Genomic DNA, 25188 nt, shown 5'->3' on the forward strand with positions numbered 1-25188 from the left:
ATTATCAAATTTTAATGATAGATCTGTGCTTATCAAAAGCTATATCATACTGTAAGTACTACACACAGTAATTCCTGAGCTGGCTTATTAGAGATGTTGTAGAAGAAAGTTTATTTATGCCTACAGATATAATGATGACATCTCTTGAAAAACTTTTAAGAAATATTTGTCATATCCTATGATTTTTAAAAGATGAGAAGACATATATTAAATGAGTAGCAATTTAAAAGAAGATACTTTCATTTTTAGATTTCAGCATCATATACTTTAATTTTCATCAGAGATATAAGAAAAAATTTTAAATTAACAGAAATAACATACTCTTTAAAGTAAAATGTATCATTAAAACGAGTTTGCATCTAAATGGGAAGGAAACCTACGTTTATCTGATTCTTAATAGTTAAACCCTTGAAAAACGCCTATGCTTTATTTCAGAATTAGCACTTTAAGAAACACTGACAGTAATAATACTATCAAAATGCACACACATGGCAGCTATGTAATTTGTGCACTTAACAAATTTTAAATGATGGGTTTCTCAATTTAATCTGATGAACTACTTCCAATGTCAATATTAATAAATTCTTTAATTTTATCATATAACACCAACACCAAAGCACCCCCCGTACCACGAAGGATGTTGGAAAAAGCACCACGAAAAAACGCATTCATTCCCTCATGTTGGTATATCTTCACAAAGCAGTCTATGGTTCCTTTATATTGTCGTTCTGCCTCACCACTCTATATAAAGAAAGACAAACAGTTTTCCATTATCTTGATATCTTTTATCCTAAGAGTTTTCTATTAACAGTAAGGATAGAGAACTTAACACTGTATTGGGTTAATGGGCATATACTGAAAACAGCATGTAGTAGTTGGAGATTTCATACTTGTCCGGGACATCTGAAAACTGACCATACATGACACTTACCAAACACTGATGGATGGCATTACACAGATCCTGATTTTTCCTCTACCGTACTGCATTGAGAAATTAATAGCAAAAATATGACTAGAAAAATATGTTGGGATATTCTTAGAAGAAATTTTCTTGGAAAATATGGAAACTAAATAACCACAAAATTCTTTAACTTAATTTATGAAATGCAGCTTGAGAGATAATTTATGGGTTAATTATTTTGGAAAAGAAATTAATGAGCAATCTAAATATTTAAAAACATGTATAAGCCTAGAAAAGTTGAAATAAGCAAATAACCAGCAATAAAGGAGACAAAAAGCAAACAATGAAGAATGTATAATAAAGGAAATAAAAAACAAACAGAATGCATAAAAAATCAAGAGATAATAGGAAATAAACAGTAAACAGAGAACATCAGAGAACATCAATATGAGTTTTTTTGAAATACTTTTTGGATGAATTTCTGGAAATAATGTTTGAGGAGAAAAATAGAAAAGGCCCCAAGTTTATTAGAAATGGCAAGATTAACATAAATTTGTAGATGATCCAGAGATTAATGAATAAGATTTCAAAAACTTCATGGCAATTATTTTTAAAACAGAAGAGATGAATAAATTCCTAGGAAAGTATAATTTACCGGTGACATAGGAAAAAACACTGGAATACTATAATTGTTAAGAAATTCAGTTGTTAAAAATATCCACATAAGGAAAACCACATATCCAGATGGTGTCACATGTGAGTTTTTAACAGTCAATGAATAATTCCAATTTTAACAGAAACTGCTCTAGAGAAGAGAAAATATGGGAAGACTTTTACATATTAACGTAGTCTAACTTTGGTATGAAGGCTGTGAAAGTCTACTATGACCATACAAAAAGGAAAAATGCAATCCAATGTTATTGACACATAGATGATGAACAAAGCCAAGCAAATCAAACCCAGCCAGAGATGCAAAACACAGTACAATATGGTGCACCCAAGTTTATCTCAGATACACAAAGTTATTAGTTTAGCTCTAGAAATCAGACTATTAACATATTAAAGAAAAAAATAGGATCATCTCAACAGAGAAAAATGATGACCACATTCATGATTAAAGTCATTATAACCCAAGAACAGAAAGGAACTGCTGTAACACAATAATGTAACCCTACCCCCAACACCTAACATTAAGTTATATAACACTGAAGATATTCAAGTAGGAACAAATCAAGGTTGTTAGTTGTTTCTTCTTTAATATGAAATAAAATCTTTCAATGAGTAGAGAAGGGCAGGGAAAAAAAAGATATGAAAATTGATAAGGAAGGGAAAAAAGACAATGTTATTTACCAATTATATGCCTATATAAATAATCTTCAAAGCATACACATACAAATGAGCATTTATAATAGGGCTAACAAAGTAGTAGGCTATAAAATTAAAAAACAAAAATACCACTGTTATGAGATGAATTGTGTCCCCACCAAAATCTTATGTTGAAGAAATAAGCCCAGAACCATAGAATTGATTCTATTTGGAGATAGTGTTTTTAACAGTAACTTATGTTAAAGGAGATCAGTCACTAGAGTGGCCCCTAATCCAATAGGACTGTCTTTTAAGATGAGGTACAGGAAGGGCCATGAGAAGATACAGGAAGAAGATAGCCATCTATAAACCAAGGAGAGAGGCCCTGAGAATAAACCAACCCTGCCAACACTTTGGTCTCACAGACTTCTAGCCTTCAGAACAATAAGAAAATAAATTTCTGTTAAGTTCCCCAGTTTGTGGTACTTTTGCAGCCTGGCATGGTGTAATCCCAGAGGCTCAGGAGGTTGAAACAGGAGGATCGCAAATTCAAAACCAGCCTCAGCAACTTAGTGAAACCCTAAGCAACTTAATGAGATCCTGTCTCAAAAAAACAGATAAATAAAAAGGGCCGTGGATGTGGCTCAGTGGTTAAGTACCTCAGGGTTCAATTCCTGCTGCTGCTGCTGCTGCTGCTACTTCTTCTTCTACTACTACTACTACTACTACTACTTCTTCTTCTTCATCATCTTCATCATCATCATCATCATCATCCATCATCATCAAATGTTCTCTTAGAGTCTGGAGAAAGCCTTTTGTCTTGAGATTTTGCTCTCCAAGAGGCCTCATCTAATTACTATAAGCATATGGCACCACCTCTCATGCATTCCTGGAAACTATTCACATTTCTATTTAAACCATTAATTTTATGTATTTGAGACTGGACTATGAGTTTGGGTCCTAGTTCTATCTTTTCTTATTTGTGTTACCAGAGCTGAGAATAGATTAAGCACTCAAATGTTTGCGGAAGGAATCAACATAACAAGAAACAACCATGGAGATGAAATATATCAAAACTTTGGGTTAGGGATTTATATTTAGAACACAGATCATTATAAACATATTTTTTATCCTTAGAGTTTAAAACAATTTTTATCAAAATATACCACAACAAGTGATTATTTTTGATGGCTTATAACAGCTTATTCTACTTAATCTAATATTTCAGTTAAGATAGACACATTTATCCAATCTCTTCCCTCTCCTTCCCCACTCCAAGCAATATATGCTATAGGAGTAAAGGAATTCTGTTCTGATGGCAGATGAGGAAGAAGTTTTGCTTTCTGGTAGCTATTTTATGATAGGAAAGCATGTAAGATGGAATACATCATGTATTCACTTTAGCAAAGTAAAACAAATGACCTATGCCTTTCAACTGAAATTTCTCTGAAATCCAAATAAATTATACTTGGATATAAGAGATAAATTGAAAGGAAAGTGACCACAACACTTGGAGCGACCAAGAGATCTTTTTGCAGCAGTGCAACAGAGGAGAAAAGAGAGAAGGGGGGGGGGGGGAGGGAGAGAGGAGAGCTTGTGCAAGGGAGACAGAGAGCAAGAGAGCAAGAGAGAGGGGCCCAGCAGGAGGGAGTTTTTACAGCCCAAATCTAACAGGGCCTCTGGTCTGCAAGCTGCCTTGTTGGCACAAACGGGGGGGGGGGGGGGGGGGGGGTGTGTGTGAGTGTTCAGCTTTGAGGCAAACAGGTGATAAAGGACCAGACAGAGGGGGGTTTGAGTGCGTGGGCCATCTTGCAGCCTACATCTGTTCAGCCTGCCCTGCGGATAACATAGTTCAGTCTGTTCTGCACCCAACATAAATTACACCTGTATATCAGATTAGAAAATTCAATTAAGCTTACAAATAATATAAAATACCTGCATCATCATACGTCTTCTAACTGTGTCAAAGGGATAAGAGAGTATTCCAGAGCATGTAGTCACAACTTGAGCAATGAAAAAAGAGATAAGAAATGGGGTTTCCTTTGGTTTTGGTAACAAGCCCTAGAAAAGAAAAATGTACCATTTAACTATAAGAATTGAAGATATTTTTGAAATTTATATAATTTTAATAAATAGACTAAAAGTAGGTGCAACTGTATTTAAAATGCAATAAAAGCTAGTTGGATTTAATAGTGGCAGATCAATTAAAAAAGAATACTGTAATATATGACTACACTTCAAAGGTATATTTGGATAAAAAAGTGTATCTTCTATTAAAAGGGATTTGTTATTAAAGGCATCTAAAACTAGAAAATGATAGCAGCCAGTGACCAAAAAAAAGTTCTTTCATGGCTCTTCCTTTTGTAGTAAAAAAAAAAAAAAAAGAAAGAAAGAATGCCTGCTATTATTGTCAGCAGATGATATATTTGGCAAGTAGCTTTAAATAAAGCTCTAAGCTACTGAAGAATGTTCCTAAATTTCACAATAATAGAGAGAAAATAGAGAAAAGCAAAGGGAGATTCATCAATTTTCCTGCAACTAAATAAACGTTCTTAAGATTCTATAATTTCCATTGATACATCTGTCATAAAAGTACACTAAAAAATAATCTGTCCAGATCACAATAAAATAACAGCCAACTACATTTATACTAATGAGGGAAGGCAGATATAAAATATGAATATATTATAAAATTTCCCTTAGCTTTAAGTTTACTCAATAAATAATGGTGATACTAATTTCACTGCTTCCTTTTAGAATCATTTTGCTGCAGTTATAAAGGCATGGATTTTTTATTGCATTTAATAAGCAAATTACTTAATTATTCCTAGGCTATTGTACCTTAAAAAATCATGAATGTATAAGATTCTAGAACAATAGATTATAAAGTACTTAAAAGAGTTCCTAGAACTAATAGCTCAAAAAAAATTGACAGTATTTATTATAACCTTTCTTTCTCCTACATTATAGAGGTACTATTAAAATATGAAATGTAAAAGAAAAGTTCAAAGCAACTTGGAGAATGTAACACAGAATCTAACAGTAGCTAGTAGATAACCAAGCTAGTATTTAATTAATTAATTATGCTTTCTCTACTTCCCATGAAAGTAAGTTGATTATTTCCATGTAAAAAAGTGATAATAAAGTAAATACAGCTGGGTACGGTGGCACATGCCTGTAATCCCAGCAGCTCAGGAGACTGAGGCAGGAGGATGGCAAGTTCAAGGCCTGGCTCAGCAATGGTGAGGTGCTAATAAGCAAATCAGTGAGACCCTGTCTCTAAATAAAATACAAAATAGGGCTCCGTGGGTGAGCGCCCCTGAATTCAATCCTCGGTACCAGAAAATAGTTAATATAAAATTTAAAAAACTGTTAAATACCTTTCCGTATGCTAAAGATTTTATTATGATGTAAGCCTAATTAGTATGTTTTCCATTTGCAATATGATATATATTACAAACTGCCGCAGTCCGGCTGCAGCAAAATAACCGGGGGGTGACGGACAACTTGTGTAGATTGATACAGGAAGCTGTTTATTGTAGGACAGGAGTGGTATTTATACATTCCACACAGCTTATCTAATTAACATAAACTCGATACAGGAGTCAACCAATGAGGAATCTCTACACTTAATGGCTCGCTAGCGTTATTTCACAAACCACTCCCTCTGGCATTTTGCCAGGCGCCATCCAGACTTGTTTACAGACTCTAACATTTCTCTGGCAAAATGCCAGGCACCATCCTGACTTGTTTACAGACTCTAATATTAAACAACATAAAAGCTTAATTTTAAAAATTTATTCTGTTTAGTTATACATGACAAGCTTACTGTTTTGACACCTGATTTGTATGCAAAGTCAGACCCATAATATGGTTATAATTAGGTTATAGCAGCAATAAAATAGAATTCCATGCCTCTTATTTCATCATTTATTTTGTGTAGTTAAAAGTAATATAACCACCAAATGCATTACTAATTAGAACAACAAAAAGAAATTAACCATTTACTTAATACATCCAAGTTAAAGTCCCCAAATTACCTTAACTGTGTCATAAGCTCCAAAATAAGAGGCTCGGTACACAATGATGCCCTGAACTGAAACACCAAACCCTTGGTACAAGCCAACAATTCCATCTGATTTTGCTATTTTCATAATACAATCACCTAATCCCTTAAATTGTCGCTCTTCAGGACCTAAAATAAAGCCATTTAAAACTATTAGCAACATTATATATCAAATAAACATCTTAAAGTAAATTAAACATTTTATAGATTGAAATGAGCTGAAACTAACAAAAAAGCATAAATCAAAATCCACCCATTCATGTAAGAATGATCAAGATTTCAAGTAATTTTTTTAAAAGAAATTAACTATTAGTCTAAGAATAATATAATTTAAGCAACCTGACTTAAGACATTTCATTTAAAATACCAGAAAATAGCAAGAGGCAAAAGGAATCTAGAGGATGTGAGTTATACATCTAACATAGAAAAGAACTATAATTCAGTTAAAAATAAGGTGCAGGAAGGTACCTCTGGGAAAAAGTGGAACTATGTTACACAGTCTTTGTGTTCACTCTTCTGTTACAATAGACCTTCCCCTTCTCTCTTTCAAGGGGAATGGAAAAGTAGTACACTTTAGGTCCCATGTCTAACCTTTGGAAGACAATAAAATCTGTACACTATATCTGATAACACTGTTGATACAGCATGACTCTATAACAAATAACATAATTCAAAACACAAAGAAGAGTTAATATTGCTAAAAATCCCATACCTTTTCCAATATCGACACCTAATCGGGTTCGGGCAAAATCTAGTGGATATACTACACATAAGGAAGTTGCCCCAGCAGCTCCACCAGAAGCCAGGTTTGCCATAAACCACCTCCAGAACTGAAACACATTAATTATTTTTAAATAATTTTTATTAAACTACTGAATCTGTTTAAAACAACTGGTGAACTCCTAATTTTATAAATGTTGAATAGATTTGTAAGCTGTTTTTATAAAATAAACATCTATAATAAAATATACTGCATTGTCCAAAAAAATTCAAATAGAAGTGTTATCATTACAATTATTTTCTTTTTCCTGAGGTAATCTGAGTCAGTCTCTGCTTCCTAAAACCAAATAAGTGAAGCCAAACATGATATGCAGCATAAAGGTTTATGAAGTATATCTAGTATCAGACACATATGGAGACTTTATTTTTGGCCTTGTTTTGGGAGGGGTATTTGAGAATGCCCCAATTTCACGTTGTAATTATAATTAAGTTTGCACACCTCAAAAATAAATTTAATTATGTTCAAAAGATGACATGAAAATTGGCAAGCACCAATTATAATGTAGTTGATGGGATGTAAGGGAACCTTATTGGTCTACAGGTTCACTTTAAGCTGTTGAGAAAGTCTAAATCATTTTGATAAACATTTAGAATGAGCCTGCCTCAGATCCAGAAAGCAGCTTTTCAATATTGAGGGCCTATAAGATATATGTAAATTGGATTTCTATAGAAAAACCGCTAAATACATTAAAGTGAATAATATTCTAATCAAGTTCCATTGCCCTTTTTTTGGGGGGGGTGCTAGAGACTGAATCCAGGGGTGCTTAACCACTGGATAACATCCCCAGCCCTTTTTATTTTTAATTTTGAGACATGCTAAGTTGCTAAAGGCCCTTGCTAAGTTGCTGAAGCTAGCTTTGAATTAGAATTCCTCCTGCCTCAGGCTCCTGAACCCCTGGGATTACAGCTCAATTCTTGCTTTATTATCTTGCTCTTATTTCTAATAATATTTTAAAGTCTCAGATAGCTCTGGATTACTTAGTTTTATCTTAGCCTAGAATGTCCTTCCTCTTCTTTTTTTAAAAATATTTTTTAGTTGTACATGGACACAATATCCTTGTTTATTTATTTTCATGTGGTGTTGAGGATCTAACCCGTGACTGACGTGAGCGAGGCAAGCACTATGCCACTGAGCCAGAACCCCAGCCCCTTCCCATTTTTAAAAATTTTTTTGAGAGAGAGAAAGAAAGAGAGAGAGAGAGAGAATTTTTTAATATTTATTTTTTAGTTTTTGGTGGACACAACATCTTTATTTTAAATATTTATTTATTTATTTATTTTAGTTTTCGGTGGACACAACATCTTTATTTTTTTATTTTTATGGGGTGCTGAGGATCGAACCCAGCGCCCCGCACATGCCAGGCGAGCGCGTTACCTCTTGAGCCACATCCCCAGCCCTTAAAAAAAATTCTAATATTTATTTTTTAGTTATAACTGGACACAATATCTTTATTTTATTTGTTTTTTATATGGTGCTGAGGATCAAACCCAGGGCCTCGCATGTGCTAGAGGAGCGCTCTACTGCTGAGCTACAACCCCACCCCCTCTCATTCTTTTTAAACAAAAAATAATTATTGCTTCATAACTGAATTCAAGTTCTACATCTTTTAAGAAATCTCTCATCTCCAACCCCTCTGAAACCGTATATAATCATACCCTCTTCCCTTAAGTTTTTCATCTATCAGAATCAAAGGTGACTTACAGAACCAATAAATAAAATGTGTCAACATGTTCCAGACTTTCATTTTTAAAATAGTTCCTAAAGTCATTATTTTCAATTTATAATTATTTGCATACTTATATTTCAATTTATAATAGTGTACACTTATACTCCAATAAACTATTTCCTGAGGCCAGGATTAAATTTAATACCTTTGCTGAGATATAATTTATACTTCATACAATTTATGTATTTAAAGTATACAATTCAATGAATTGTTAGTATATTCAGAGTTGTATAACCATTATCAAAATTTTAAAACATTTTCATCACTCCAAAAGAAACCTCCTAACTGTTATATCACTCTACCTCCTCCCTACTTCCTGAGCCCTAGGTAACCATTAGGCTACATTCTGTCTGTATAGATTTGCCTATTCTGGACATTTCTTGTGAATGGAATCACACTATATATAGTGCTTTGTGAGGGGCTTTTTTTGTTTGCCAATGCTTTCATTCATGTTGCAGCATGTTTTAATACTTCATTCTGTTTTACTGCCAAATAATACTGTTATATGGATATATAATTTATTCATTCCTCCGTCATCTGATAGACATTTGGGTTGTTTCCATTTCTGGAGATCAAGATTCTTAATTCAGTCATTTACTTCACAGACAAGTCATGGGGCTTTGCTCGGAGACATGTATTTAATAAATATTTAATGAAGTATAATGATAATGCCACTTACTGTTTCCACACTCCCATGGCTCATAGTAAGTTATATTCATCAGTTCTACTGTCTTTAAGTACCCATGTTTCATAATCATGGAAAGATAATTATATTAGCAGAATGCATGTGACACCAAGGTCACATGCATTCACAGAAACCTGGTAGAAAAAAATGAGCTGGGCTAGTTTCTTTCTTGGGAATATGACTTTAGAGATTCTATGCAAGTTAGCAATAAGAATAGAAATGAAAAAGTTATTAATTTTCTTAGTATCTCAGGCTTCTTTGGCACTGTTGAAAGCTAAAGACAGACGTTCTCCTAAGAAAAATCATACATGTATAAATATACTTTTAGTGTGTTTTGGTTTCTGGAAGTATCCATGGATCCCAGGTTCAGAACCTCTGCTCTACAGAAAGTTCATAAAGCATCACTATGATATTAACCTTGAACTTAAAAGGAATAAAAAAAAATACAGGTAAATAAAAAAGGAATAATATTAAGACAGAGCAAATATACACACAAAAACCAAGTGATTAGTGAGAAAGTTAGACTAGGTAACTTGGGAGATAAAGAGAGTCCAGTTTGGTCCCTAGAGCTGCCTTTGTTTCAAACTCAAGTCTCGAAGTATCATTATAATAAATCCCTTTTCCCTTAAAACTGATAAGCTACTCTCTGCCTCTTAAAGCCAATAAGTCAAACCAAATATGATATATAGCAAAAAGGCTTATGAAATAGATCTGAAGTTCTATTTAATTCTTTTCTATCCTTCCTAGATAAGAGAAAAAGATGGATCACTGACTCTTTTATTGGATAATCACATAATGTGTTATTCAAATCAGGACATTCAATAGTGAGAGTGGGAGCTATGAAAAAATGACACAGGTAGACCCAATATGAATTAACCTTAGAGCCAACTTCCTGAGATCAGGAAGAAGGAAGCAAAGAGTAGAAAGACAGAAAGGAGAAAAGAAAGGGAGAGAAAAAAGAACGTACTCAGGCAGAATGGTGAAACTTGGAAGTGTCTGTGTAAGAAATAAAACCTATCCCATCACATTAAGCTTGAAAATAAGATAAACCCAGAAGGCAGTATAAATGCATTCCAGTTAACTATAAGTTAATAATTTAGATATTACTATACTGTAAATTCCTTCTGTTATTGACTTCTAGTTTCATACTATTATGGAAAAAAAACTGATACAATTTCTTTCTTGGGGGCGGGGTGGGTACTGGGGATTGAACACGGGGGCACTCAACCACTGAGCCATATCCCCAGCCCATTTTTTGTATTTATTTACAGACAAGGTCTGAGTTGCTTAGCACCTCACCCTGCGGAAGCTGGCTTTGAACTTGTGATCGTCCTGCCTCAGCCTCCTGAGCCACTGGAATTCCAGGTGTGTGCCACAGTGCCCAGCTCTGATACAATTTCATATCCTTACGTTAATACTTGCTTTGTGTCCTAACATGATATATCCTGTAGCTGTTCCATGTGCACTTGTGTCTTCTGCTGCTGCAAGGATGGAATGTTCCATACATTTCTGTTGGGTCTATTTGATCTAAAGTGAAGTTGAACTTCAATGTTTCCTTATTAATTTTCTATATAGAGGATCTTCCCATTGTTCAAAGCAGGTTACTGAGATGATGCAGTTTTAGTCCTTCATTCTGTTGATATACTATATCATATTTATTGATTTGTGTACATTGAACCACCCTTGCATCCCTAGGATGAACCCAATTGATCATGGTGAAAAATCTTTTAAAGTGTTGCTGGGTTTGGCTTGCTAATATTTTGTTGAATATTTTTGCATGTATGTTTATCAAGGGTATCCGCCTGTCATTTTCTTTTCTTGTTATCTCTTTATTTTGGTTATCAAAGTAATCCTGGCCTCATAGAATGTGCTTGGAAGAATTCATTTATCTTCAGTTTGGGGGAGTAATTTAATCATTAGTTATTAATTTTCATTGCTTGACAAAAATATCTGAAGAAACAATTTAAAGGAGGAAAGATTTGGGTGATTTGAGTCCATAGTTGGTTGACTCCATTCACTCTGGGCCTACAGTGAGGTGGTAGCTGAGAAGCAAAATGGAGAGAACTGGGAACAATAATAGAGTTCCCAAGGACTCACTCCCTTCAAGTAGGTTTTATTTCCTACAGTTTTCACTATCTCCCAATAGTCTATCCAGCTGTAAATCCTGCAACGGATTAAATCACTGGTGAGGTCAGAGTCCTAGTAATCCAATCCCCAACCCTGATCATTTCTGCATTGGGAATCAAACCTTCCACTTTTGGGGAAATTCCAGATCCAAACCATAATAGTTTTTCAAATATTGGTAGAACATAGCAGTAAAGGTGTCTGGTTCTGGGACTTTATTTTGTGGGAGACTTTACTACTGATTCCATCTTATTATCGGTCTGCTCGTGTTTTCTATTTCTTCATGACTCAATCATAATAAGGTGCATATGTCCACTTATCCTACGTTATCAAATTGTTAGCATTTAGTTGTTCATAGTAATTGCTAATGATCCTTTGTATTTCTATGGTGTCAGCTGTAATGTCTTCATTTTCATCTTTGATCTGAGTTTTTTTTCTTAGACCAGTTAAGGATTTGTCAATACTGCTTAACATTTCAAAGAATCAGCTCTTCATTTCATTGCTCTTTTGTATTTTTAGTCTCTACTTCACTTATTTCTACTGTTCCTTATTTTTTTCCTTCTATTATTTTTGGGTTTTTTGGTCTAGTTCGTTATATATTAATAAATTGAGATCTTTCTTCTTTATTGATGGACATATTGATTACTGTGCACTTTTTAGTCATGGTTCATTCATCACTTTTTGTGATGATGCTATGTAAAGAGCACTGCTAGGCATATAAAAGTATATATAGAACAAACTCTGTCAGCACATACTTGCTAATGATAAAAAATGACTGGGTTGCTGATTAGATATTTAATATACTATACTTTTATTATTTATTTATTTATGGTGGCTTTCTCATTTTTTTAAGTTTTTTTATTATTAATTGTTCAAAACATTACAAAGCTCTTGACATATCATATTTCATACATTTGATTCAAGAGGATTATGAACTCCCATTTTTACCCCGTATAGATTGCAGAATCACACCGGTTACACATCCACTTTTTTACATACTGCCATACTAGTGTATGTTGTATTCTGCTGCCCTTTCTATCCTCTACTATCCCCCCTCCCCTCCCCTCCCCTCTTCTCTCTCTACCCCATCTACTGTAATTCATTTCTCTCTCTTGTTTTTTTCCCCTTTCCCCTCACTTCCTCTTATATGTAATTTTGTATAACAATGAGGGTCTCCTTCCTTTACCATGCAATTTCCCTTCTCTCTCCCTTTCCCTCCCCGCTCTCGTCCCTGTTTAATGGTGATCTTCTTCTCATGCTCTTCCTCCCTGCTCTCTTAGTTGTACTTTTATTTTAGTATACTCCCTATTTATTTACAAGAAGTTTACTGTGAAACAGTATGCAGCAACCTTATACATCTTGTTTAAAATGTCTCCTGACCACATAATTTTCTGTTAAATTCATCTCTTCGTTTCATGTGTATGTATGTGTACACAAGGGATTAAACCCAGGGCCTCACGTATATAAGGCATATACTCTACCACTGAGCTACACTCCCAACCCCTCTCGTGTTCAATCTTGTGTTTTGTTCATCATGATCCTAGGAGCAATAGGTATACTATTCATAAACGTGTGTATATACTTCTACATTTCCAAATGTATACTTATAAATGTGTATATATGTACATACATCTATATATATATTCACACACACCAACACAGAACCACAATTCCTAGGTGTTTAGTAGCTATACTATTTAGGTTTGTATAGCACATGCTATGATGTCTGCATGTGCTCAGTGATAACACTGTCTCATGACACATTTCTCAGAATGTATTCATATCAAGTGATGAATGACTATGGTCTTTAGTACATTAGTCTTTTAACTTTTATACTGGTTAAAAGTTATATACACATCACATTGAAAGTATTAGAATTTGACTACGTATTAACTGTTTTCAGTTAATTTTATACTTTCATATGGTTTCTTGTTGATATTTAGTGCCTCTTCATTTCAACTCGCAATTCCCTTTAACATTTTTTATAAAGCTGGTCATTCACATTATGATGAACTCTGGTTTTGTTTGTTTTGGAATATCTTTTATCTGTCATTCAAAATAACATCTTTTCTAGGTATAGTATTCTTTGAAGATGTCATCCCAATCCTTGGCCTACAAAGTTTCTGTTGAGAACTCTATTCAGTGGTTTCCATCATACATGACCTTCATTTCTTACTGCTTTGATTCTTTAGGTAGTTTGATTATAATGTGTCTTTGAGCATTAGTTTTTAGATTTATCTTGCTTGGAGTCCTCTGACCTTCCTCAACTTAAATGGGCATATCCCAAGATTTAGTTTTTAAGACAGTCTTCTTTGAATAAGCTTTCTTCTTCCTTTTCTCCTTATATTCCCATAATTCATGTACATATGTTTGATGTTGTCACTTAAGTCCCTTATGCTATTATTATTTTCAAATCTTTTTTCTTTTTCTCTAGTTGACTAATTTCAAATGACCTGTCTTTGAGTTTGCTAATTATTTCTTTGGCATGATCAAGTCTACTGTTGAAGCTCTCTCAGTTCTGAGTTTTCAGTTCTGTTACTATATTCTTCAGCTCTAGAATTTCTGCTTGGTTCTTTTGCATGGTTTCTATTTCCTTAAAGTTCCCATTATGTCATGTACTGTTTTCCTACTTCCATTTGCTGGATTTTCTTGCATCTCATTGAGCTCCTTTAAGATGATTATTTTGAGGTCTTTTGCAGGCAATTAATATACTTTGGGGTTAGTTAATATATTAACTGTTTTCAGTAACCCGAGCTTCATTAATTTCATTTGTTAGTGTCACATTTGCCTAATTCTTTGTTTTGTTTTGTATAGCCTTCCATTGATGTCCCATGTATTTGAAAGAACATATCCTTCCTCAGTCTTTATAGACTGGTTTCAAAAAGTTAAAGTCTTCTGTTAGGTCTCTTGAGCTCACAGTACTGCTTCCAGAATAGTGGTTCAAAAGGACTGGATTCAAGCCATGTGGCTACTCTTTGCATCCACAGTGAGAACTACAAGTGTCCAGCCTCTTATCAGGAGCTCTGGCAGGTATGAATCTTATCTAATACCTGAATGGACCACACTATCCCCAACACCTTAGTCCATGAGGGTCTGTTTCATAGTTTATGGATGGTGGATTTACCACCCAGTGTTCTGACAGGATGGCTTCTTCCTATCTCTGGGACAGCTCCTTTTGTATCCCTGGGTTGGTCCTTAGATAGGCTATACTGCTGCAGCCCACAGCTGAGGGTTGATGGGATCAGGTCATATATAGTTGTCTCAGCATCTATAACAAAGATCAAGATCTTTAGGCCTGTCTCTGGGGTGACAAACAGGTGTCTCCTGGAAGGTTTATAGGAGAGCAGGCCTGCTCTGCTACTGAGAAGGGCTGGAACTAATTTATAGGGCTATTTCAAAGTCTACAATGGGTTAAGGTCAGCTAGTCAGCTGGGATAGATTATGTTAATGTTGTGATTTATTGTAAATACTTGTTTTTGTCTTCTGGGGCTTTGTGATAAGTTATAACAGTTTGGGTTCTGGAAGGGGTTGGACACTGAGTAGCTAAACCAGTTACATCCCATATTTATAGAACTGGACCCTGAATAAAAATCCTGTTATGGTTTAGATGTAAGTTGTCTCCTAAAAGTGCATGTGTGAGACAATGCAAGAAACTTTAGAGGAGACGTGATTGGGTTATGAGGATCTTAACCTAATCAGTACATTAATCACCTGATAGGGATTAAGTGGGTGGTAACTGGAGGCAGACAGGGTGTGGCTGGAGAAAGTGGGTCATTTCGAAGGGTGTGCCTTTTTGGTTCACATTTTGTCTCTGGTGAGAGGAGCTCTCTCTGCTTCACCTTGGGTCCCAAATAATGGAGTCAGCTATCTATAGATAAAGACCTCTGAAACCATGGGCCCCAAAATAAAGCCTTTTCTCATTAAAATTGTTCTTGTCAGGTCTTTTAGTTACAGCACTGAGAAACTAAAACACCTGGACACCAATGCTTGATGAGAACTCCCTTGGTTGCAAACACATCACATATGTTGTCACACACTGTTGGCAGATGTAAATACTGTCTATGTGACTCTTCTAGGAGAACACAACTGAAATTGTTACTGGATTCTCTATGTGCTATTTTTTAATTATGACTAATTTAAATCCTTTTATAAATCATGAGTAAAACTGCTTTTTTCCTTTTAGTGAATTACTAAACATGAGAGTAGTCTTAGGGAATGTGACAAGGGAAAAGGGAAGATTCTGAGTCAAAGAAAGTTCTTATTCTCAGAGTTGCCAGCTAAAAAAGAACACTTCACTGAATGTCCACCATAAAGCAAAGCACTATGCCAAGTGCTTGACAAGTAATCATAAGCTTGCCTTGTATGTGTGAGGTACTGGGTTCAATCCTCAGTACCACATAAAAATAAATAAATAAAATAAAGATATTGTGTCCATTTACGACTAAAAAATATTTTAAGAAAACTATGAGGTAGATATTATGATGTCCAATTGTCAGACGAGAAACATAGATATCTTAGAAGTAAACTGACTTTCAAAAACCCACACAGCTAAATGAATAGAGTGCAGGAACCAAATCCAAATATAATTCTAAGTCAAAAGAAATGTTTTAGTTACCTTTGTATTCCCTCAAACATGAAAGCAGTGCAGAGCTTCCAATATACATTTTTAATGAAATAAAACTTCAGAATAAAGGGAATAAGGAGTATAAAAGGAAATAAAAGGAGGTAGTATACTAAATGTTCCATGAACTGCTGCCTTACAAAATACCTGATAAGAGTTGGTTGGTTCGGGTAAGGTAAGGAATGAGGAGTGGGAGAGAGAGAAAAGCGAAGATTTCATAAAAGCGAGGGGAAGACCTTAGGAGTAATAAAAAATGGTACAGTGTATTAAACACAACAAAACAAACAGAAATCAGGTCAAATGACATGTAGTTAATATAAGAAGAAAATCTTAAAACTGAGATTTTATAACCAAGGGAGTAATTACCCTGAAAACCAAAAAGCATCTTCACTAAAAAAGAAAAAAGTTTATCATTTTTATTTTGTTTGATTTGGTCTTCTCCATACTCTTTAATCTTAACTAAATAGATCTTTAGTCATAAAGAAGAAATAATTTACTTATTTAGGGATGAATCAGTCAGTGATATTTGTTAATTGCTTTCCGGGTTTAAGAAAAGCAGTGATAGTAAGATGCAAATTACATATAATATTTATTCAGAAAACACTGCCTTAAGAAAGGGTCCCTTATTAAAGTTGTGTCAAAAGATTTAGTGAAATCTGCAAAAGTTAACCCAATTCCTTTCTTCATATAGTTCTATAATGTAGTACATACTGTAATTTATTAATATGTCCCACTTTGCTTTGACCAGTAGAACACCCTGCTTCCCAAATCAAACATCACACATAATCTAATCCCTTTAAAGAAAATTTCAGAGACACTGAAATTTAATTACCTGTTTTTCTTTATTAACTCCAGACATGAAGAGCTGTTTGTATTTGTCCTTAAAAGCAAAGTTTAGGGCTTGTGTTGGAAAATACCGGATGACATTTGCCAAATTGCCACGCCAAAAACTGAAGAAACCTTTAAAAGGAAATGTACAAATATATAAATCTAATATTGCATAATTACTAAAGTTTTAACATGTTTAATTATTTGAACTTCCTCATGAAAAAAAATACAGGTTTCTAAAATATATGTTTCTCCACTGAAGAAAAAAGGCTATGTTACTATGCAGCCAATTTTGTTAATTTCAAATAAAAAGCCTTAAACAAGTAAAACACTTATGGAAAGCATTACTACTTGAATATGGGGATTTTTAGTACAAAAAGAGCTCACTAGTATTTGTCAGAGACTGGTCTCTCCACAAGCCTTGACATGCAGACTCTATGGAGTTATAGGTTATTACAAATAAATCCACTTGTTGGTTTGTACATATTCTATGAGAATGAGAAGGGATAAAAGAAACTAAAACACTCTTGTCTTTATGTTCTGAAATCACAGTGAATGGGGGATGGAATTTAGCTAGAAAAGGGATCCATTTCCATTCAAGACAATCTCTAGAGGGCTGATAGACAAACCAGAAGAAACTTTTGAGGTCAATAACATTTTTTAAAAAATTTATTTATTTTTATGTGGTGCTAAGGATTGAACCCAGGGCCTTGCACGTGCAAGGCAAGCGCTCTACCGCTGAGCTGTAACCCCAGCCCCTGAGGTTAATAACCTTTTAACCTCAATTCTTGGACTAACCAATCTTCATAATTCAGTCACTGTGTAACTTCTAAAATTAAGAGTAGTCTTTATAAGTCAAAGCTGCCCTAGAATATGGTACATTAGCTCTTCAGTACCACCGGTAGTTTACCATTAGATAGTCAACTATCAAAAGGTATGACTGTACAAACAATCTAAATAGGGACACTTTTAGTCCCAGCTTGGAGAATACACAAAATCAGTCTATTAAAAAAATTGGTCAAGAACTAGAACAGGCATTTCCTCAAAAGAAGATAGACAAATGGCCATGGGTATATGAAAAATGTTACACACCAGTAATCATTAGGGAAATGCAGTGACAATATCATCTCATATGGGTGAGAATGGCTATTATCAAAAAGACAAAAGATAACAAGTGTTGGTGAGGTATTGGGGAAAGGAGAACTCTTGTAATGTTGGTAGAATATAAATTAGTATAGCCCTCCTGGAAATCAGTATGGAGGTTCCTCAACAGAGCTAAAACTAGATTTAATATGATCAAGCAAACCCATTACTCAGTATGTATGTGTATATGTATCTCCCCAAAGGAACAGCAACCAGTATGCAAAAGAGATATCTACACTCCCATGTTTACCACAGCACTGCTCACAAACACCATGACAGTAGCATCATCCTAAGTGCCCATCAACAGATGAATGGATAAGGAAAACATGGTACACAAACAGAAACATGTTATTCAGCCTCAAAAAAGAAAATCTTGTCATTTGCAACAACATGCATGAAACTTAAGTACATCATTAAGTGAAATGAGCCAGGTACAGAAAGACAAATACCATATGATCTCACTAATAGATCAGACTAACAGAAGCAAAGAGTAGAGGGTAATTATCAAAAACTGGGCCAGTATGTATGCAGGACAGGGAGTAGGAAAACAGAAGTTGTTTAAAGGATACAAAGTTTCAGCAATGAAGGATAAGTGCTAGATATTTAATATACAGCATAGTGGTTATAGTTAATACTGTGTGTACACTTAAAGTTTGCTAAGAGAGTAGATCTTAAATATTCTTACCACACACAAAATTTCACATATGTGAGGTGATGGGTGTGTTAATTAACTTGACTGTGTAATTCACAATGTAAACATGTTATCAAAACATCACCCTGTACACAGTATATGTATTCAATTTTTGTCAATTTTTCTACAATAAAGCTGGGAAAATTATTTTTGAGGCAACATTAACACAGAGAAAAATAATGATAATTTGCTAGAAACAACTTTTTTTGGGGGGGGGGGGTACTAGAGATTGAACTCAGAGCACTTTATCACTGAGCTACATTCCCCAGCCCTTTTTATTTTGAGACAGGATCTTGCTAAATTGCTAAGGCTGGCCTCAAAGTTGTGATCCTGCTCCATCAACCTCCCAAGGTGTCTGGCTAGAAACTTCTTTCAACTCACTTAACCCTCCTAACTACCCATGAAGTAGGTACTAGTAGCCTTCCCATTTTCCAGATGAAATAATGAGATAAAAATAACTCCTAGGGGCTGGGGCTGTAGGTCAGTGGTAGAATGCTTGTCTCACACATACAAAGCACTGTGTTTGATCCTCAGCACCACATAGAAATAAATAAATAAAGATACTGTGTCTACCTACTTCTAAAAAAAAAAAAAAGTAACTTCTAAGGCACATGATAGTTTTAAGTAGCTTGCCTAGTATAACTTGGTCATAAAGTTATTAGCTGGAATTCAAACCTAAGCAGTCTGCAAAACAATTCACTTCTTAAGTTCTTTAATCATGCAAATATTTTCTGTGCTAAGAAAGCTCAACTGTTTTTCTTTAATGGAAGCAAAAGTTTTAAAACTCAAGAAGTACAAGCAAATTATACAGGAATATTTATTGCTAGTTAGAGCTAGAATGAATTACTGGGGAAGGTAGTGATCTAATTTTTGGAGGTATTTTTACAATATTTACACTGATACTAAGTTCTTAGTGGTTAACAAAAACTTTCAAGAACACAGTTAAGCATTTGTATTTTCTCAGAGGTCTGACCTCTGGAGAGAAAGAACTTAGTGAACTATGATGAGTGAGTGAGTGGCAGAGCACTTGCCTCGCACATGTAAGGCACTGGGTTAGATCCTCAGCACCATATAAAAATAAACAAACAAAATAAAGATATTAAAAAAAAAAAGAAATTTAAGACTGAATCTTCTGAACCATAGGTTATAGTAGCATAAAAGCACGTTATTGGCGGAGGCTAAAGACAATTTTAAAGGAATCAGAAATTACTTTTTTGCAGAAATCTCACCAATCTAATTGAGAGAAATTTAAATAGAAATAACTTATTTTTAACAAAAACCACTTAACTGAGTTTGGAAAAAGTATATATGAGAATGGTATTGGTATTCACATTTTACACATGGTTCAAATATTAAAGGTCACTTTGGAAATGGCTAATTCAGCTGCTAGTATGAGATATGGGTTTCATATTATGAGTTAAAATTATGTAATTATGATTACAAAATTAAACACTTCACAAAATGAGTATTATATATAATAATAGTACAAGGTTTTTAACTTTGGGTAATGAATCGAATATACATGAAAGATATTAATGACAAAGACATCTGGAAACTAACCTAAGAACATGAAGGAGCACCAGATTTATAATCAAAGGAGTTTACTAGAGTTGGCTGAAGAATGTGTTTATTTTAGGAAAACTGCATTTGTGTGAAAAAAATTCATGTGTAGAAAAACAAATATCAAGTTTTAATGAAAATCTAGAAACAAATCCCCAGAAGTTTAACAACAACAAAATGTTAAAAACTATTCAGGCAATTCTTAATATGACTGTAAAAACACAATCTCACCTACATTAATTATTTTAACATATATTTCACAGAATTCATGGACTCCTTGAAACTGGGATCTCTAGTACTTTTTATTTTGAAATAGGGCTCCAACTTGCAATCTCCTGCTTCAGCCTCCCCAGTCACTAGGATTATAGGCATGCACCATTGTGCCAAGTTAAATGAAGTGATTTTTAACAGTGATTTTATTTTTTTGCTTTTTTAATATTTTCTATTTTTTATTAAACTTGTATTATTTGTGTAAAAAATTTCAAGTATTAAATAAAAATACACAAAGTTGGAAGGAGACAAAACCAATGAAATAATAAATCTTCAAAGAATAGCATCACTCAAGACAAATCCTATAAAATTTTATAAACCCTATAAAAAGTATCAAAGATACTCAAAGAGATGTTTAGAACTATATCCAGAGGAATAATGAAGAAATATATCCTTGGGATGGAAAGAGAGAAAAAGTAAGAAGATAGTGCTAGAACACCTAGTTGTGTCTTCTGAGATCATCTTGTTGGTTCATTTTTGTTTCTTAAGAAAAAAAGAAGGTAATAAAATTAGAGAATATATGTAAAACAAGAGAAACTTGTGAACATTTGAGATATTTGAGTTTTGCTTTTCAAACATGAGGTTCTAGAATGATGTAGCACAATGCATTCTCAACCCCACCAGGCTCAAGTCTTCTATATACGATAACTATTTCACAATATTTCCTTCATTTATCCAGAAACAAACTTCAAAGACCACCTCATCAACTTTTAAAAAGTCAATATAGTGCCCTCACTTCCATACAGAGATTAAAGAAATTTATAATATATTTTAATAAGCAAATTGGTGGGCCATAATCATGCCATAGAAATAACAGACATATTCTTGCCTCTACTTACAGCAAATCTTTTGTAATTAAGAAACACACTGAATTTGAGAAAAGGACTTTTCCACACACAATGAATATTATGAATACGATAGCTACAAATATTGATGATATAAAGGTAACCAAATACCAAAAGTAGAGTTGCTGATACGAGGTTTCATAATGATAAACAACTCAGTAAAATTTTGAACCAAATAGTTTAATCTTCCTTCTGCTTCATTAGATGGTAACAGTATTACTAGAATTAGTGCATAAAGCTCTGACTTGGACAGATTGTATAAGTAGAGGCAAGTTTGTGTTTATACATAAATTAGGTGCTAGGCTTAAATAATCATAAACAGGCTTTGCTACTACATGAATGTAGTAGCAAAGTATAAAATTCATTCAGACTGCAGTATAAGTCTTCATTTTATAGGACTGGCATGTGCATAGCAGCAAGATGTGTAGCATTACTGACCCCTGTATTTCACATTTCTGCAAATGAGTATGACAGAACTCTTTGTACTTAAAATCAAAAGAAAACCACATAAACTTCCAAAAGTGCCTCTAGATGGCAGTATCATCCCTGTTGTGAATCAACATAATCTGCAAAGTCTATCATGAAATAATGCTAACACCTTGTACAGAAGAAAACACTGCTTATGTTATCTCGTTGTGGAAGGTTAAAGAAAAAAAAACAGGAACCAGAACAGTATTTAGAATTAATTCAAGTTACAAAAATCATATTGAATGTGTTTTGGAGGAAACATTCAAAAAATTTTAAATACAAAATAAATTAGCACTGGTCAGCACAATCTGACCAGAATACTCATGTTGACTATTTAAAATGGATGAACTAACATTAAAGAGGCCTATACTTCTCTAGAGGATTTTAGAATAAACAAAGGGAGGAGGAATGGGTTCCAGGTTTTCCTGTAAAAACTTTGCAGGAAATGGGAAAGTTGCTTTGATAAAATGCATAGGAATGTGGAGAAGCAAACCGGTCACTATGAAAAAATCTTAGCTTGGCTCCCAGATGGGCACTTAACGGGCATTATAAACGCACATTTCAGATGAACCTTGCAGACTCCACCCTGAACCCATATATTCTACTTAAGAGGAAAGGAAAAGTTGCAAACACATCCCTAGAGAGAAAGATTGTTTTTTTAAAGGCCAGAGGTATGTCCCCAGGCTGGTAGCCAAGTCCTTGATTCAAGAGAGCCTCCTGTCTCCCCAATAGCTTGGACTACAGGTGTTAACACTTCCTGCCTGCAGACTACTTCTCCATGGAAGAAGATCCTACCCAAGACTTAGACGAAAGGACTGCTCTGGGGCTGAAGCCACTTCATTTCTTGTTTACACAATAAATAGGTGTATTTTCTTTTTAAAGTTTGCATAGATTTTTTTTCCCAAATATGATGATGTAAAATTTTTGATAAATTTACTATCTCCTCAGCTAACTTAGGAATCATTCTTCACAAAGCACTTTCTTTTTTGAAGCACTATGGATGGAACCCAGGGTTGCGCTGGCACTGAGCTATATCGCCAGCACTTTTTATTTTGTATTTTGAAGTTGCTCTGGCTGGCTTTGATCTTGCCATCCTCCGGCCTCAGCCTCTCTCGCCGAGTTACATCTCCAGCTCTCTATAAAAATTTAAATAGAAGCCTGATGCAAAGAAAAATGAGCCATACTGATTCCACTAGCCCTAACCCTTTATTTAAAAATTTTATATTTTGCTATGTTTTTTCCTCATAAGTTTGATTTTTAACAGTATTGTACATTCAAATACTTTTTACCGTGACTACTGAGCTTTCTGCCCTCTTACCTTTTGTGCAGAGGCGAGGGCCTCAGCATCAACCATCAACCTCAGAAGTTCACCAATAAGCAGAACCTCTTTTTACCGATGGGTATCACAGAATCGGTGGCCGACGCTTGCACTGTCCACACTCCTCTTAAACTCACTATTTCAATGACCACTTGAGCATCTTAAGCACCAGTGACCGCACAACCGGAGTGCCCAACGGCGTGGCCCGGGCTGGGAGGTCCCCCCGGCACCGGTGTGTGGGCCTCGCCCCTGCAGCAGGCCGGCCGGCGGGTGGGGAAGCCGACTTCCGCCAGGCCCAGTACCAGGCGCGCAGGGGCCCCCCCGCCACCCTCCTCGGCTCGCCCGAAGCGGGCCGCCCTACGCACCCTGCTCGCGGGGGATCCGCACCAGGCAGTCCACCATGCCCTTGTACCGCGCCTCGGGGCTGATCTGCTTGGACGACGCCTGCACCTGCAGCAGCAGCTTCACCCGCTCGATGGGCGCCACGGCTGTCTTGGACACGGCGGCCGCCACGCCGCCGGCCAGCAGGTCCTTCCCGAAAGACACGGCGTCGAACAGCCGCTTTTCCTTTTTCTTGGCAGGCTCGCGTGTCATGGTGGAGCGGCAGACTAGACCCCAGCCCCGGCCGAAAACCAGGCCCTGAAAGAAGACCCAGCCGAGCAGACAACCGCTTCGGCTTTATCCTGGCGGGAAAGCCGCGCGCAGGATGCCGGGAGGGCAGGCTCAGGCCGCGCTGGGGAGCTGCGCAGGCGCGCCCAACGGCCTCCTGCGGACCACGTGACTCCCCACATGCCCGCAGCACGTGACTCCCGCTTCATTCAGACAACTGCACACGTGGTCTAAGAGGCAGCGGGGTTAAACGGGAATCCACACCACCCGTGCAATATCGCACATATGGCCCCTGGAAACCTGCGCCGCACGTTCAGTGCAGAAGCGAAGTGAGACGCGCCATGTCTCAGCGGCGGTCCTAATTTTGACCTCATGGAGTCTCAACAGTGTCTCCGTGACAGGGAGGGGTTCCTCCTACCCCACTTTGAGAACTCATCTAGAAGCAGATATTCCAACGTGACCGCTGTGTTCATCTGTCCTGCAGTCTACTTTCTTCCAACGGTCACTAAATATACCCTGGAGATCCCTCCCTAGTAGCGTATATTCCTGATTCTTTTTTACAGCTTGTTTTCTTTTATTAAAGAGATTCCATCATACAATCTTTTGCTTTGTAGGACTTCTAGAATCTTATGACCTCTCTTACAATGCCACCCTAAAAGGCCACTTAGGCCAGTGCCAGACCAGTAATCTTAACATTTTGATTACATCGCATAAACCAGCCCGAATCTCTACTGGTGCCATATATTCGAAGCTGCTTCCTTTCCGTAGTGGCTTATTCAGCTCTTTTAACTCAGTTTTTTAATCTGAATCAATCTCTCCATTTTACATGCTGCTGCCAGGCTAATCCTTCTGAAGCATTTGCTTTCATCAGAATTCCTAGGCTTGTAACATTTCGTTTTCTCATTGCACTTGAACTTGACATCACAAAAAAATTCTTTATGAGGTCCACTGCAAATTCCAGAAATGCTAGGTTTTTAATCTGCAAAAATCTAAACATGAAAGATTTTGATCTCTTTCAGAGTTTTAAGCATTAATAAGCACATAACAAATAACTTAAGGCGGAGATTAGTTGAATTCACTTCAGGTAAAACTCAGGCTCCACGAGGAGACTTCTCTGGCCACGGGGAATGTGTGTGTCTCTGAGGACAGAAGGAAGTGTTCTGTTGCTCCCCAGGGAAGTTTTCTCTTCACTCTTCCCTCCCCGCCGCATTTGTCTTGATAGTTGACAACATTATCGTATATTCCTT

General features: G+C 35.7%; 1 protein-coding gene across 1 annotated transcript; it reads right to left on the reverse strand.

The window, feature by feature from the left end:
• Window positions 1-543: 543 nt before the first annotated feature.
• Window positions 544-23926, reverse strand: Slc25a31 (solute carrier family 25 member 31). Its single transcript, XM_076864085.1, has 6 exons — window positions 23698-23926; window positions 17042-17169; window positions 6985-7102; window positions 6247-6401; window positions 4142-4267; window positions 544-741 (listed from the first exon to the last, which is right to left on the reverse strand). Exons 1-6 carry the CDS (start codon window positions 23924-23926, stop codon window positions 544-546), a joined length of 954 nt encoding a protein of 317 aa, XP_076720200.1.
• Between the last annotated feature and the right edge of the window lie 1262 nt (window positions 23927-25188).

This window comes from Callospermophilus lateralis, chromosome 8, assembly GCF_048772815.1.
Source record: "Callospermophilus lateralis isolate mCalLat2 chromosome 8, mCalLat2.hap1, whole genome shotgun sequence".
NCBI classification, from domain to species: Eukaryota; Metazoa; Chordata; class Mammalia; order Rodentia; family Sciuridae; genus Callospermophilus; species Callospermophilus lateralis.